The sequence below is a fragment of the Pseudorca crassidens genome, chromosome 3, assembly GCF_039906515.1.
Source record: "Pseudorca crassidens isolate mPseCra1 chromosome 3, mPseCra1.hap1, whole genome shotgun sequence".
NCBI lineage: Eukaryota > Metazoa > Chordata > Mammalia > Artiodactyla > Delphinidae > Pseudorca > Pseudorca crassidens.
The window spans coordinates 78,246,803-78,262,916 of NC_090298.1; the positions used below are offsets into that span (position 1 = coordinate 78,246,803).

General features: G+C 41.0%; 1 protein-coding gene and 1 long non-coding RNA gene across 11 annotated transcripts in view; one reads left to right on the top strand and one right to left on the bottom strand.

The window, feature by feature from the left end:
• The window catches only part of CAST (calpastatin), a 129,036-nt gene that overhangs the window by 104,476 nt on the left and 8,446 nt on the right, over window positions 1-16,114 (top strand). For all 10 annotated transcript variants that reach the window (XM_067731299.1, XM_067731302.1, XM_067731295.1 and 7 more), the window contains 10 exons: window positions 1,146-1,247; window positions 1,722-1,805; window positions 4,079-4,129; window positions 4,299-4,370; window positions 5,489-5,587; window positions 7,490-7,597; window positions 8,982-9,074; window positions 10,750-10,794; window positions 11,224-11,316; window positions 12,644-12,715. In XM_067731299.1, coding sequence (XP_067587400.1) covers window positions 1,146-1,247; window positions 1,722-1,805; window positions 4,079-4,129; window positions 4,299-4,370; window positions 5,489-5,587; window positions 7,490-7,597; window positions 8,982-9,074; window positions 10,750-10,794; window positions 11,224-11,316; window positions 12,644-12,715 — 819 coding nt within the window. The remainder of the gene's footprint in view (window positions 1-1,145; window positions 1,248-1,721; window positions 1,806-4,078; window positions 4,130-4,298; window positions 4,371-5,488; window positions 5,588-7,489; window positions 7,598-8,981; window positions 9,075-10,749; window positions 10,795-11,223; window positions 11,317-12,643; window positions 12,716-16,114) is intronic.
• Window positions 5,807-14,203, bottom strand: LOC137221517 (uncharacterized). The gene is made up of 2 exons (XR_010942049.1): window positions 10,892-14,203; window positions 5,807-8,583 (listed from the first exon to the last, which is right to left on the bottom strand). It is a non-coding gene; the product is annotated as an uncharacterized lncRNA (long non-coding RNA).

Below are 16,114 nucleotides of genomic sequence, written 5' to 3' on the forward strand. Positions count from 1 at the left end.
GGCCCTTTTTTCACTGGTGATCTTTACTTTTGTGGTGCAGCTTAGCAACACTTTTCTTACTTAGGACGATGGCTAATCTATATAAAACAGAAAGACGCTTTTCCTCTAAAAGTCCAATATGTACTCCATGTGAAGTCATATTCTTTTACAATAAGAATCATCTTTGAGACTGTTTAATTCAGGAGCTTTCACACTTTTGACCAAGACCAGAGTTGGAAATTCATGGATTCTGCAACCCGGGACCCGCACAGTAGAACAATAGTTTAGTAAATGATACTTATCCTTGGTATGCATGACGCATTCTATTTTATATTCTTCATTTAAAAAAAGTCCTGACCATGAACTACTAAATTGATTTTAAGAGCTCATCATGTATGGATCATGACCTGTGCTTTGGAAAAAGCTGGATCTAGTCCTCTCTTTAGCCCAAACATAATTTATCCTTTATTTTCCCTTTATGCCGTTTATGTTCTGTGTTCATCCAGTTTCATTTTAAATACCCCTGTGGTCAGAGCTCACTATATCACAGGGAGCACATTTCATTTTCAACAACTGGACCCCAGGTAGACTGTTCTCATTGGGCCACTCGGGTTAATAAGTCACAGGCCGTCACCTGAACTGGCGTGAATCCACTCTGACCAGTAGAAGCCCCATAGAGAACGCAAGCTTCTGTGCCTCAGTAGAGGCTCAGCCGAAGCCGTTGCCTCCGGGGCCCAGCTGTTTCACTGGGAAGAGTGTCCTCTCGAGGGCTTTTCTGAAAGCTTTCCTGTGCCATCTCTAAAACAGTCACATAAAGATCACTTCTTTCTTCTTTCCTGGCTTTCAGCTTCTGTGTGGTGTTACCCATTCTCTTAACTTCCTAATTTCTCAACCAAAACGTGGGTTAGATCTTAAAAGTTTCTCACTGTCAGTACATAAATTGCACACACTTGATGTTTAACCTAAGAAACTTGCTCTAACTTTTAACACTTCAGGATTTTTAAACATAGATTCTAATTCAGTTGATTTTTTAGATGATTAAAAGATGACATGTGCTTCTTATCTAGGCCTGAAATAAGGCTATGCCCATCTGAATTGTTTGTTGTAGTCTCTTTTAAAAGGAATGCTTAACCACCTACTTAGTATACCCCCTGATGTGCTTTTAGAAGGGCATGGGGCCACGTGATGCTGTAGAAGCCTTGGCTGGAAGCCTGGGGATAAAGGAAGCTGGTCCAGAAGTTGGAAAGCCTGTGGAGGATAAAGTCAAGGTAATGGCAGCTCAGATACTTCTAGGAAGGAGCTATCGTTGATCGCCCTGACTCCCCAGATAACTCAGTCATTTTTTAAAATTTCCTACAACACATGACCAGCTGTCTTTCTCTGTTATTGTGCATGTCCTGTTTAATAAGCAAACCCTGAGTGAGCATCAGTGTTTAGGTGCAGCAGTGGATGGCTGGCGTGCACATATCAGAGTTCTGAGTCTCACCTTGTCCACCTGCAATTCTGTTGCTGAGGAGTCAGGAGAGAAGTGGCACTGCCTCTACCGCTCCTCACGACTGCCTCTTAGCCCAGCAGGCTAAAAGTGGTGCTGTCTGAGCCTGCTAAACCAGGATACAGTGTCAAAGATGGAGTTGCTGTAGGAACCTAACAATGGATTTGTTGACCTCAAATTTAGTCACTCAGGCCTCCACTTTATGAGAAAAAGATGTATTAACAATGAAAATGGTTTCATTTTTATTCAGGAGAAAGCCAAAGAAGAAGATCGTGAAAAACTTGGTGAAAAAGAAGAAACAATTCCTCCTGATTATAGATTAGAAGAGGTCAAGGTAAACAGGCTGGGATCTTTTTCTAATTTATTTTAATTTATATTGAATTTCATATACATGAAAAAGGGACATGCGAACAGACCTGGGATATAAAGATCACGTTTCTTAGTATTTCTACACCAAATAGTATCAGTTCACTAATATCCTGTTTGCACACCAGCTAGGAAACTAAAATATTCCTAAGTGGGCTTTTACTCCTCCCTTAGGTGAAAGAAATATAATGTCTTAACTACCTAATTTTTGCCTAATAGGTGGCTTGTTAGAATACCAGAAGCAGAGAAAACTCAGGAAACCTTCATACAGATAGGAAAACCAAAATGAGCAACAATCACTTCCTGAGGAAAGATTTACAAACCTTAAATATAAGTTGACAGATAAGAGAGCCTACTTGACACTGAATATAGTGAGTGATAAACTGACCCATTTCTTTTCTTTTGAACGTAGCTTGTACAGACCAAGTGTCAAGGGGGAGGCCGCTACTTAAGAGATATGCCACTTCATGGATAATGCAGGAAAATCCGATTGATGCTCCTCGTATGCAGCAGGTGTACTAGTCCATTTATTTGGCAAAGGCAGGAACTATACTGAGCTTTCCCTGATTGAAAGTTTATTATTCTGGAGACCTTTAGTCTGCTTCCTTTCTGCATTTCACAATTCAGTTGAAACCATGGACTTCCTATTCATTTCGGCTTGTTTGTTTGCAAGGTTCTTAGACTATGTGACCCTTAAGCAGCTGTCACATTTGAAAAAAAGGCTGGTCAAGTGCCTGTAACTCTCTTCAGAGTAGGAGGCTGGTTACTTTCTCTCTCCTTTTGCTGAATTTTAGTAGCAGTTTTTAAGAATGCAGCTGATTAGCTTTCCTGACCGCTCTATTCTGCGGTAGTTTCATCCTTCTCTGAACTTGTTGATCCCACCCATTACTACTTACCTGTAGCTTTATAGCATTTCCAGGTGCTGGCTTGATCTCTTGTTTAAATCCTATGTTGTTCTTCTTCAGCTCTGCTCCCATCAGGCCTCTTCAATAGATTCAGCTCCCTGAGGGTAGACCACAGGTTCCCCCTTCCAGACACGGGATGATCTCAGTTTGAGTGTGGAGCAGACGTGCCCTCGCCCCTGCTCCTGTATGTCACTTGGGAAATGTGCTGCCTTTGCAGCTAAAGGATGGTGGAGAGCAAGCCTCAGGCTGTTTCCGTCCTCACTGAACAGTGGTCAGAAGGTATATGTGAACGTGCAGAGGAGGTGGAAATGGGGGTAAAGGAGTTTGTCAAAAGGGAAGCTGCTGATACTCTCAACCATTGCATCTCCTTGAATTTTAACAAAACAAAAAACACCTTGACCAGTTCATCAGGAGAAGTACACGGTTGACCCTGGAGCAACACAGGTTTGAATTGTGTGGGTCCACTTATATTCGGATTTTCTTCAGTAGTAACACTACAGCACTATACCTTCTCAGCTGGTTGAATTCATGGATGCAGAACCACAGACACAGAGGGCCGAGTATAAATTATACACAGATTTTTGACTGCTTGGGAGGTCCATGCCCCTAACCCCCATGTCTTCCAAGGGGTTAACTGTGTGTTTAAAGAGAGAATCTTGCACTTCTTTTTGCGTGTGTAGATACATGGGATTTACCATTTATTTATAAATCTTCTTTTACTGAAGAGCCCCAAATGCTTTAGCGATTTTGTCCTGTTCCTCAGAAGTGGCACTCAGAGTCATTTGAAGGTTGGCATCATCTGAGCCTCAGGGTGAGCTCCCCGAGGGCAGGGATGTGTCTGTCCTACTTTCTGTGGTATTCCCGGTGCTTAGTAGAGGGCTTGGCGCAGAGGTAATTCAGGATGTGCTGCCTCTACAGTTAACCAGCTTTTTCAAGGCAACTTGTGCAAAGCCCACTCCCCAGGCAGGTGAGGGTCTCATCCCCGTGCTCCCTCAGTGTCCTGTGCACACTGTCACAGCCCCACGTGCCACGCACTACATTAACTGTTCACGTGCTCCCTCTACAGTAGTGTGAGCTTCTGAGGTTGGCAAGCCACGCTCTATCCGTTTGCAGCCCCCGTGCCTAGGGAATGCCCGATGTGTGCCAGCTGTTTGTTGACATGAGCTAATCAGAGGATATTTCCTGGTGAGAGAATCTACTTCCTGAAATGATGAATCAAATTTGTAATGTACAATATCATCAGGTATAACCTGTCGACCTCTTATAATGTTTACAAGGTGCGTAGGTAGGATACACGTGAAATGACCCAATGCCATGTTTCTGTCCCCCTGCATAGGATAAAGATGGAAAACCACTACTGCCAAAGGAGCCCAAGGAACCACTCCCAGTAAGCAAGCCAGTTTTCTCTGAGTGTGTCTCTCTCCTTTGGCCCCGACGGTTAATGCGGGGAGGGCATAGCTTTCTGTGGAATGAGTTGATCAGCATATGAACAGTGACAACATTTTGAAGAGACTGATGAGGTGGTGTTTGTTGATACATTTCCTGGTTCTTTGCAGCCCTTGAGTGAAGACTTCCTCCTTGATGCTTTGTCCAGGGACTTCGCCGTTCCCCCAAGCACTTCACCTCTTGTAAGTCTTCTGAGATTCCTGGTTTTATTTCCGTACTTTTAGGGTAGCAGAAATAAATGGAAACTTGTGACTTAGAACCTGATGTGGGAGCTGAGGAAACAATCACAAAATTAATGGCCCTCAACCCACTGTAGCCATAAAAAATGTGTTCCATTTGAAATATTGGTCCAGCACAGTGGATGTTTTCGACCGTGTAACTAATTGAACCAATGAGCATGCACTCTATCACGTATACCTATGAAAAGAGAATTTAAAATTGAGTTGTCCAATACATTTGAAAAATAAATGCATAAAAATATGAAAAAATACTGAAAAGCATTTTTCAGTATTTTTAGGGAAGATTAACCCAACTAAACACCAGGATTTATTAACAGTAATGACAAAAAATACAGTTCTGATTCAGAAAGCGAAGCCACAGGCCAATGGGAAAGAAATCCAGAAATGAACATAAATGACAGATTCAGTGTTTCTTTAAAATGAGAAAAGAAATCATTATTTCAGAAAGATTCTAGAATAATATACCATTTAACATTAAGAAAAAAATGATACAGCTGAAGCTTCTTCATCCCATATACCAAGTATTAAAGCAACAGTAGCACATAATTTTATACCTAATACATGATCAGAATTAAAATGTGATAAATCTCTAATTTAGGCAGGCAAGGCCATGGGAAACAGGCATGGCCATTCGTTGCTTGTGGCACTGTGAATTTCTAGCAACTTTGAGAGGGCACTTGGCAGAATATAGCTAGCACCATAAAAAGAGCCACTTTTAGAACTTATTCAGAGCAATCAATTACAGAGAAGAAAGCTGAAAACTCCAAACAACCTAAACGTGCAACAAGAAATGTATAAACTACAGTACTCTAAATCAGTAGCTTGTTGAACATTTGGGATTAATAAATGGGAATAGGAAATTGTATAAAATAATGTATGGAATAGGACGTAGAATAAAAATGGCTCTTAAGATGCTGTGTTGCTGTGCTTCCATTTGGATCAAGAGAAAAACAATCAAAAAGCTATACTGAGAGTTGTATTTAAGAGATGGTATGTGGGCATAATTTGCATACACCATATGACTGGTCAAAATCTTTTTTTTGTTTGTTTTCTTACAAAAGCAATTGGAAGATGCTAAACTTTCAGCTGTCATCTCTGAAGTGGTTTCCCAAACCCCAGCTCCAACCAACCACTCTGCAGGTCCACCCCCAGACACTCCGGTAAGCAACAGAGTTTATGAGTACTTTCTTCAGCAGCAACAACAAGGAGAAAGAAAATAGGACTCCTCCTCAGAGTAAATGAAAATCAACAAAATTGTTAGGAAGAACAGGCACCTTCCGTTTCAGAAGAGGTAAGACTGGTGAGACAGGGAGATGACAGAGAATATCTAAAATGATTAAATTTATAAAACAATGTATATGAAAGTATTTTACACACAGTGAAGGAGCTTAATATTGTTGCTTTATTAGAATTGAAGTACAATAATGTGCACTGTGTATACGTTCAGATTAGATTTTTAAAAATTATTTAGCTTTCCTGATAATTGATGTTCTCCTCCTTTATATTTTTCCTGATCCATGCTATAAATACTACTCATTATTTAACCTCAAGTATACTTTAAGGAATTGCTCAGTGTTTGAGCTTCTCTCTGCCCCTAAAATTCACAAACTCCTCATGGAATAGCATTGTCTTCCTCCCATTCACACCAGTAAAAACTTGTCATTTTCATGCTAGTAATAGAAGAACCTTAGTATCAATACTGTTTTAATTATTTACATGTTCTGAGGTAAGACTGTGGGACCAGAGCTTTTCCAGACTTCCTTGATTGATTTTCTTTGCAGTACCAAATTATACATTATCCAGGAGACCACGGCACATCAAAAGATAAAGAAATCGCCCTAAACCAGATCCCCATGGTTGAGACCCATCCTTGGTTGAGAAGAAGTGCCCCATCTGCTAGTTGGAGATGAAGTAGCTTTAGTGAAGTCAGCTATGCTTCCTTTCCTTTTGATGAAGCATCAAAGCTTACTTAGTGCTGTACTCTGAGATTCTGAGTGAATTTGCATCCTGTTGGGTTAATGTGGGATCATCTGAGAACATCCAGAGGCACAAATGACAAAGCCCAGACCCAGCTGTGGGTAGCACCACCATTAGCTGCTATAATCCTGGGCTCTAATGAAGCACTTAAAACCAGTAAAATGCCCTCTCTCCATGTGTCTGTGTGTGTGTCTGTGTATGTACACACAGCCACAATGACAGAAGTCCCTGTGCAACAGAAAAGAAGGCTGCCATTTACACTTCAATTCTTTTTTTTTTTTTTTTTTTTTGCGGTACGCGGGCCTCTCACTGCTGCGGCCTCTCCCGTTGCGGAACACAGGCTCTGGACGCGCAGGCTCAGCGGCCATGGCTCACGGGCCCAGCCGCTCTGCGGCATGTGGGATCTTCCCAGACCAGGGCACGAACCCATGTCCCCTGCATCAGCAGGCGGGCTCTCAACCGCTGCGCCACTAGGGAAGCCCTACACTTCAATTCTTAATACTCAGATTCTAGGGGCCCCTGTGATTGAGGCTATTAATAAACGTCCACAATCAAAAGCCTTTTTGCGTTTCACAGGTATGTTTTAGAATGACACCTTTACCATCACTTTTCCCATCAGAGTTTCTAGTGTTAGTTAATATTTTGTTTGAAGATATCATTAAAACTAGGTATAAATCTTTCTTTACAGGAATACAGTTGGGAATCAAAGAGTAAACTAAGCTATCATAATTCATGTGACTTTTCTTTGCTGGGAACATACTGTTACATATATTGAAAGCATCATAAGACATAGTTTCTAGAAGAATCAGTCCAGGAACCCCATCTTTTTAGGGAGGGACCTATTTTCTCAGAAGAGAAAGACATCCAGGGGTGGGGCGGGGTAGACGGGTGCAGACAAGTGCTGAGAGTGAAAGACAAGAAGGAGCACCAAGCAAGGATCGCCGATCCAGCGCCTCTGCCCACCTGCCCATCTCCCTGGTGACAACCCCATAAGCTTATAGAAGTCTTAGTGGCAGTGTCAGGGCTGCACTCCAACAGGCGACCTCATTTGGCTAACCAGTGACTGATTCAGATTTACTTTTTAGCGGAGTGACGACAAAGAACTTGATGATGCCCTGGATCAACTTTCTGACAGTCTCGGGCAAAGACAGCCTGATCCAGATGAGAACAAACCCCTAGAGGATAAAGTCAAGGTAAAAGAAAAACAAATCATTAATAAGTGAAAATTGAAAGTTATTATAGCACAGAATACCCTACCCTCCACACAAAGGGGAAAACCCGCTCTGACTTTGCCTGGAGTCAGTGAACAGTTGGATAAGTTCAGCCTCTGACTTTGTCTGGAGTCAGTGAACGGTTGGATAACTTCAGCCTCTGACTTTGCCTGGAGTCAGTGAACGGTTGGATAACTTCAGCCTAATTTTTTCCTACTCCATGGTCTATGTCGTGTCTCTTTCCTCTCTGAGGTCTGTGCTATGGCACAGATTCAGGCAAACGTCCTGTTCATGAGGCTAGACTTTGTGATGATGGAAAAGCCAGCCCTGCTTTGTTAATTTTATTCTCTTCCCATATTTTTTCTTGGTTGTATCTGGCAGTAAGTTTATCATACATATCTGATGCACACATGTGCATTTTTTAGGTTCACAAGTTGTGTAAATGTAGTGGCAGAGTCTTCCCTAGCAGTCATCCCTGCTATCGAAACTAACTGCATTGGACCAGGAGTTCAGCACCACAGAGGTGTCCACAAGGTGCAGACTCTTAATGCTATATATCTTGTACAACATGTAGAAGTGTACTTATTTATACTTAATATTCAGTACTTAACAGTCCATTTAGCTTGGAACCAGAAAGGTAACGTCCCACACAAATCTATGTCTCAAAGACAGGGCATTTCAAAGAATCCTTAGGTCTCGATTCTACCATTGTCATAGGAATATCGAGGTGAACTTAACCTGTATTTGAAAAATGAAATTATAATGATGCAGAAAAATAAAATCTGTACCCCACCCCTGGGATGGGGAGCTGCTCCTGAATCCAGGACCGAGAGACCAGCCACGTCCCACTGAGGCACGGATGCTGGGAGGTGGGTACTGCTTACTCAACAGCAGGTATTTGCTCACCTGCAACACAAACAAACAGCACGTCCCTTCAGATTTGCTCCTGTCCTGGTCCTTCAGGGCTCCTTCTAAAGAGGCAAAGTTGTAAATAGTACCTCTTAAGTGCCAAAGTACAGCAACTTGATTTTTTTATTTAAAAAGTGAAACAGTGAAAGATATTTCATAACCGTGGGTTTTTATCTCCTTCCATGGTTTCTGAAGATAATTATTTAATCATTTACTTCCATTTAAGATACAGGTAGAAAATTAATAGGTGTGGATTGACAAACAGAAGCACTGGGTTTACTTGTTTCCATCAACTGAAAGTCTGTTGACATTGTTGTTCTCTCGCTTACAAATTTAAAAGAGACCCTATTTTTTTTGCCTCAGAAAAGTCCAGTAAATGCTGAATGCTGCATTTTAGAATGTACTCTCTAAGTGAAGGCGGAACTGAATCGTAATTATATACGTTCAATGTTTACAGGAAAAAGTGAAAGCTGAACACAGAGACAAGCTGGGAGAAAGGGATGACACCCTCCCACCTAAATATCAACATCTCTTGGATGATGACAAGGAGGTAAATGAGGGCAATGTCTAGGTTAGATGGATATATGCTCCAAAGCATTTGAGATCCACACCTCACTTGAAATGAATAGGAGGTACACTGTAACAATAGCATAAAAATGTAACATGACTGATGTTTTTAATCTGTCCCCACTGAGCAGGCTGTCTAGAATTCTGTTTAATATTTATTTGAGCCAGTACTGTTGGATGTTTACTGCGCTGGGCACTGTGGCATAGAGAGTTGAATAATGTTCATTCACTCACTGATGCTTAACAGTGATTCTGTGGCATGTACATATATGAATTCTCCTTGCAAGAAAAGGCTATAAAAAGAATGATATTTGTAATCTTGACTGAAGCAGAGTTTCTCTGTTGAAGGAGAACAGAAAAAGAGCTAGTATTGGAATAATTCATAGGGCAAATACGACCCCTCCAAGACCTGCTGTCTCTCTTTCTTCTCCTACAACACCACCTGTGCTGTTGAGAGTGAAGACAGACAAGGCCATATTCCCAGTCACAAGTCCTATTTCTCTATCTAAATGCACTCCATCAAGAAGTCTCTGTCTTTGTCTCTAACATGGAAGCCAGTTTCGCTTAGGTCAACCTGGTCTGTACCCTACCCCTTCCTATTTGGCTCTTAGTTGCAAGTCCATTAGATGTTAAATAACCCTTTCCAGGTCTGTTCACCCAATAAAAAACAAGGAAGTGTTAATTACATCTTTCTCATTCTGTACTGATGCATGTGAGGGGTTTGATGGCTGTGGTTTATAGAATATTATCAGCTGCAGTGTCTTCTGTTACAGGAATCTGTTCTCGCTTGTGTCGAATAGTCACAATAGCAGCTGTGCATCCTGCTAGAATCCTCCCTGCTTTGATAGTCGCGTGTGACTCTGCTGTATTCTTTAGGAAATGTATTATTTAGTAGCCTTGCCTTTGCAGATGGGAAAAATCCCTGATGAGTTGTCCTTGTAATCTTCACTGAAAAAAATCTATCTATAGACCATTCCTTCCCAAGTGTAATAAACTATAGTAGATAAGCATATAGTCAATTAGTAAATAAGACATAAAAACACAAGTTACTTTTTGTAACATTTTAACTAGAATTATACAATGACAAAGTTGCTAAAATAGTGTTTCTTTCACTTCTAGGAAAAGACTCACCCTTGCATTTTCTCCAAGGCTATTGAAATAGTTATAGGGTAGGCGTTAAGCAAAGCTGGTGAAGAAATGATAGGGACACAGGTTTATCAGTTATGCAAGTCTATACAGTCGTCCCTTGGTGTCCATGGAGCATTAGTTCCAGGACCCCCAGATACCAATGTCTGAGGATGCTCAAATCCCTTATATAAAATGGCATAGTATTTCCCTGTAACCCTACACACATTCTCCTCTATACCTTAAATCATCTCTAGATTACTCAGAATACCTAATACAATGTAAGTGCCATGTAAGTAGTTGCCAGCATGTGGCAGATTCAAATTTTGCTTTTTGGAACTTTCTAGAATTTTATTTCCCTAAATATTTTCGATCTGCCGTTTGGTTGAATCTGCCAATGCAGAATCCACAGATGCAGGGGGCTGACTGAACTCCATTTCAAGTCACTGGATAAGAGATTATATAAATACCGACTACACCTAAGTAAACCTTTACAAAAATTTGTTTAACCAAGAGTCTGCTTTGTTTCTAAGGGCAAATCAGCGACGCCACCTACAAAGAAACCCGAGGCATCAGAGGTAAATACCGTATCCGCGTATTTCCGTAAAAAAGATTTTTTTAAACTCTAGCTGCGACTTTTACATTTTAGAAATCTGAAACTCACTGAATGCCTACCTTGTGCTTGGTGGGATGCCAAGGCACGTGTGTAAGAGTGTATTATTTCTGTCTTCCCAAGTCCATTCAAGCTAGGCAGTTCCATTTTCCAGGTTAGAAAATCAAAGCTCAGAGAATACAAAGAAACTTGTGTAAAACAATAGAAGAAAATAGAGCTGGCAAGATTTTCCTGTTTTAAAATATCTCTTTTGTAATACACTAGTCTGTTAGGAAAAGAATGTCAGCAAGGTTTTCTATTAAACAAACATATTTTCAGGGATGTGGGGAAATGTCCTACGTAGCATCTTTGCCTTGTGCTTCTTCCCTGATGGTTATTTCTGTTAAAATCTCAGAAAGCTGCAGATGCCCAAGACCCCATTGATGCCCTCTCAGGGGACTTTGACAGCTGTCCCTCAACTACAGAAACCTCAGAGAACACAGCAAAGGTACTGTGCTCTTTCCTATTGACTTGCTTTGAATGTCTATATATACACAAACACACACATATGTATATAATACATATATATTTTTATATTGTAAAATAAACTGGTTAATGCCATCGAGAACTTGAAAAGAAAAAAATTCTATAATTCTGCTACTCCACAAACACTATTATTTGGTATATTTCTTACCTTTTTCCATATGTATATTTTACATAGTTGTACTTATTGTCCACATATAATACATTGCTTAACATTATTTCTTAAATGTTTTCCATGTTGCTTTATAATCTCCATAGCTACCATTTTTGATCGCCACACTATATTGTTGTACAACAGTAATGCTTCATCTGTGTTCATTTAAAATGAGAGCAGTCCCTCACTATATACCACGCCCCTTGCCCTCTGGGGCTTCCTCCCCTTTTCTGCCCGGAGCAGCTGGCTGACTCTCCTACTCACCTGTCAGGGCCCAGTTCAAACATCAGCTTCTCCTGGAAGACTTCCCTGTCTGCTTCTCCCTTCGCAGATCAGGGATGTTGCCTACGTGCCCTCTCTGCACTGTGGGTTACCTGTCACATGTGCATCACACCACTGAGCTGCATGCAGCAGTGATGTGTCTGGTACCTCTGTGCTCAGCATTAGCAAAATGGCTGGTACACAGCAGGTGCTTAAAACATGATCAAAAGCGAATGAAAAAATGTGTAATCCATCAACTAGAGGGAAAAGTGACATGAGTGCCCTTCATTGTTATTTCAGAAAAATTAAAATTGCACATCTCTTTCTTTGCTATTGTTTTGGCTGTTATTAAACATATCTCCCAATCAATCAATCAATCACTGAATTGTCAGTCTTGCCCATCTTGGGTGATTTAATTTCTAGACCACATCAGCATCCTATCTATCTCTCACTCCTGGAACTTCATAAATAATGCCTTTCTGGTGAATGGACTTTCTTTTTGTATAGGACTTGCCCTAGGCTCTCCCTGGTTGTTACATTCTCTTCCATAACACTGAAAACAAAGTGTCCTGTTGGCACAGAAAAACCAATCCTGATAGAAACAAGCTGTTTTGGTGAGCAAAATACAGTCTGGGTGAACGAGCATCATCAGTGTGACTCATCTTTTCCTCATTTTTATCCTTTTTACCCGCCACCTTGAACACCTCTGTGTACTTTCAGTGTTGTTCGAAAAATCATGACTAAAATACTCAATTTAATTAAATTGGAGATTCCAGGCTACTAAAAAGAATAATCTGGATTGATTTGATAGCAGCAGCAGTTAATTGCTAGATGGAGTGTTGATAGCAAGAGCCTCATTACATTTCCTTTGCTTTAGGACAAAGACAAGAAGACTGCTTCCAGCTCCAAAGCACCCAAGAACGGGGGTGAAGCAAAGGATTCTGCAAAGGTAAACTGAAGAGTAAATAGACTACAAATTAACTTGGCAATGACATCGAGTGGTGTATCCCTAGTCAGTTAGTTTCTGATTGGGACCTATTCAGAATAAAATAATTTTTAAATACTATCTGTCCCCTAGCATGTCTTGGTAAAGAAATTGAAGTTTTAGAGACATTTAAAGTAACTGATACTTTAGAAATCCGAGTGAACATTCTTAACACAATTGAAGTTTCCTGCATTCCTAGCCCTTGTCACACAAAGTCCCACTGTCAGCTGTGCTAGTCTGGAATGAGTGCAGGCCCTCTCCCCTTCATCAGACCCCACAAACCTCATGCTCTCTCGTAGCTGCTTTCCCTCACTGTGTGCAGATAGCCTTGCCTTCTACTTCAAAGAGAAAATCGAGGCTGCCTTGCAGAAAATAACCAAGATCCCCTTCCTACCTGCCTCCCAACAAACCCTCTCCCCTCTTGCCCTGCAGCCCCTTCTTTCTCTCAGGGGGTCAATAACTCTCTCCGGTATCTTTGTCTCAATTCTTTTCCCTTGTAATACAAACACATTCAAATTCTTTCATAACTTCAAAAGCCCTATTTCCCTCCATCCCTTCACCTCCTCGAAAGATTTGTCCCTATGACCCTGCTTCCTCTTCCTGAGCTCTGCCCGAGAACAGCAATGACACGCTGGTTGCTTTATCGCTGGTACCTTATCTATCCTTAGTTTACGTGATCTCTCAGGTATGCTCTTAGGCATCAGAGTTGATGCTGTAATGGACTGTGACTTCGGGGAATGTTGGGATAGGTGAATCTATTTTATGCCTTCAGCTCTCCAAAACCCAGACTGCCACTTCCTACTCCACATTTCCACTTGGATAAACACTGACAGTACAGATCCATATACTATATTTCATCAAATCTAAATCACCATCAGTTATATATCATTAAGAAAAAATGTCAACAACTTGATTATGATGTTATTCATCATAACAACCAGCAAATTAAGACATGTTAAAATATATGTGTGTGTGTGTGGCAAGGGAGGTGACACCACCAGGGAATGTGGTTTATATGAATCTTGGAACATGGAAGTAGTATATGAAATTGAGAAGATCTTACAGTTTCTGTGATTCAATCTACTTACATTAAATACTAGTAGTCTTTCCTCCCAGGTGATATCTAATTTTTCACATTGCTCTAGAAAGCAAAACTAAGACTAGTGAGTAGAAGTTATAGGGTCTGGTTTCTTAGAGTTGGGCATTAATTCAGCACAACACTTGGAAGTTTCCTATTAAAATTACTGAAACTGTGGCCAGGGAAGGAATGGAAATTGGATTAGAAAACTTCTAGGTCCCCTCCAATTCTAAAAACATAGGATTCAAATGGTTATGACTATGATCCCAAGTATAATGAGAAATAAAAGGTACAGGTTTAAAAACAGTAGTCCAGCTGAATCAAAACTCTTAAAAAACAAGATAGTGAGTTCCAGTTCAAGATGGTGATGTAAAGAAGATCCTCAACTCACCTTGTCCCATGGAAACACCAGATCTACAGCTGCATATGTGACAATTTCCTCTAGGAAAAAACCCCCAAATTATCCGTGTGACTCCTATTTATCTGGCAAATGAGAGAAGGCTGGCATCAAAGAGGGTAGGAGAGGCTAGGACACAGTCTCAACATAAACTCCACCCCAACACAGCAACCGACCATCAGGAGCAAACTCAAAACTTCTCCCTGCAGATCAAAAAATTTGAAGCCCACATCAGCACCCAACCTTAAAGACCACCTGAGAAATGAGCCCCCAAAACATCTAGCTTTGAAAGCCCATGGAGCTTGTGTCCAGAAGACCCACAAGGCTACAGCAAACTGAGAAACAGTTCTTAAAGGACTTGTGAGCTCTGACTCATCTGCCCACCCCAAAGCAATCAGAGATACAGTTCTTGGCCGGCTACCATCCCCAGAGTACTGCACAGACAAAAGACTAAAACATATACCCCCAGTCTTTCTGTGTAAGAGGCCTACTTGCTTGTCCTGGAGCTTTGGCCTGAGGGGCAGGCTTCCGGTTTGGCACACATCTAGACACCTACGGATGTGCTCTTAGGAAATGTAAGCCATCTTTGTGCTGTTTCTCCACCTCGCTCCAGGTCACCAGCATCTCCTAGAAAGGGGGCTTATACACTCATCTAGAGGCCCAATTTTTGTAACTGCCACCCAGGGGACACTTGCTGATCACCTGGCTCTGGTAGCCAGCAGGACTTATGCTTGTGGTCCATCCTACAAGACTATATATATTTGTATATTTTAAAACCTGCTACCTGTGGAACTGGCTTCCATTCAGCCTGAATCTAGGTGCTGAGATTCTCCCCTTTGGGACACTGACACACACACGCACACCCTCAACTACTGTGAACCACTGAAAATAAAATAGGCAGCTTGAACACTTACAATGTTTTGAGAGACGATCAAGAGTTAGGGCAGAGTTTAACAGTACGGTTCATCTCCTACCTGAGGCCACTCCTTTAAGACTGGGAGAGGTGGTTGTTTTATCTAATGCACAGAAACCAACACAGAGAGTCAAGGAAAATGAAGAAACAGAGGAGTATGTTCCAAACAATTAAAACCTCATGATAAAAATCTTAATGAAGTGATTTACCTGATGAGTTAAAAATAAGTCATAAATTTGCTCACCAAACTTGGGGGAGGAATGGATGAACACAGTGAGAACTTCAACAAAGGGATAGGAAAATACAAGAAAGTAACAAATAGAAGCCACAGAGCTGAAATATACAGTAACTGAACTAAAAAACACACTAGAGGGGTTTAACAGCAGACTAGAAGAAGCAGAAGAAAGGATCACTGAACTCAAAGACAAAGCAATGGGATTCACCCAATCAAAGCAGCAAAAAGAAAAAAAATGAAAAAAAAAAAGTAAAGATCACTGAAAGGACTTATGGGACAACATCACACAAAGCAACACAGACGACCATCTGCATTCCAGGAGTCCCAGAAGGAGAAGTGAGAGAGAAAGGGACAAAGAACTTATTTGAAGAAATATGGCTAAAACTTTCCCTAACATGAGTAAGGCAACAGACAACCATATCCAGGAAGCCCAGAGCCTTCCAAATAAGAACCCAAAGACACCCATATCAAAGACACATTACAATTAAAATATCAAAAGTTAAAGACAAGGAGAGAAACTTAAGTGAACCAAGAAAAAAATAACTTTTTACATACAAGGGAACTCCCTCAAGACTCTCAGCAGATTTTCAGCAGAAACTTTGCAAGCCATAAAGGAGTGTCATGATATATTCAAAGTGCTGAAAGAAAAAACTTCCAAGAATACTCTTCTTGGAAAAGTCATTCAGAATTGAAGGAAAGAACAAGTTTTTCCAGTAAGCAAAAGCTAAAGGAGTTCATCA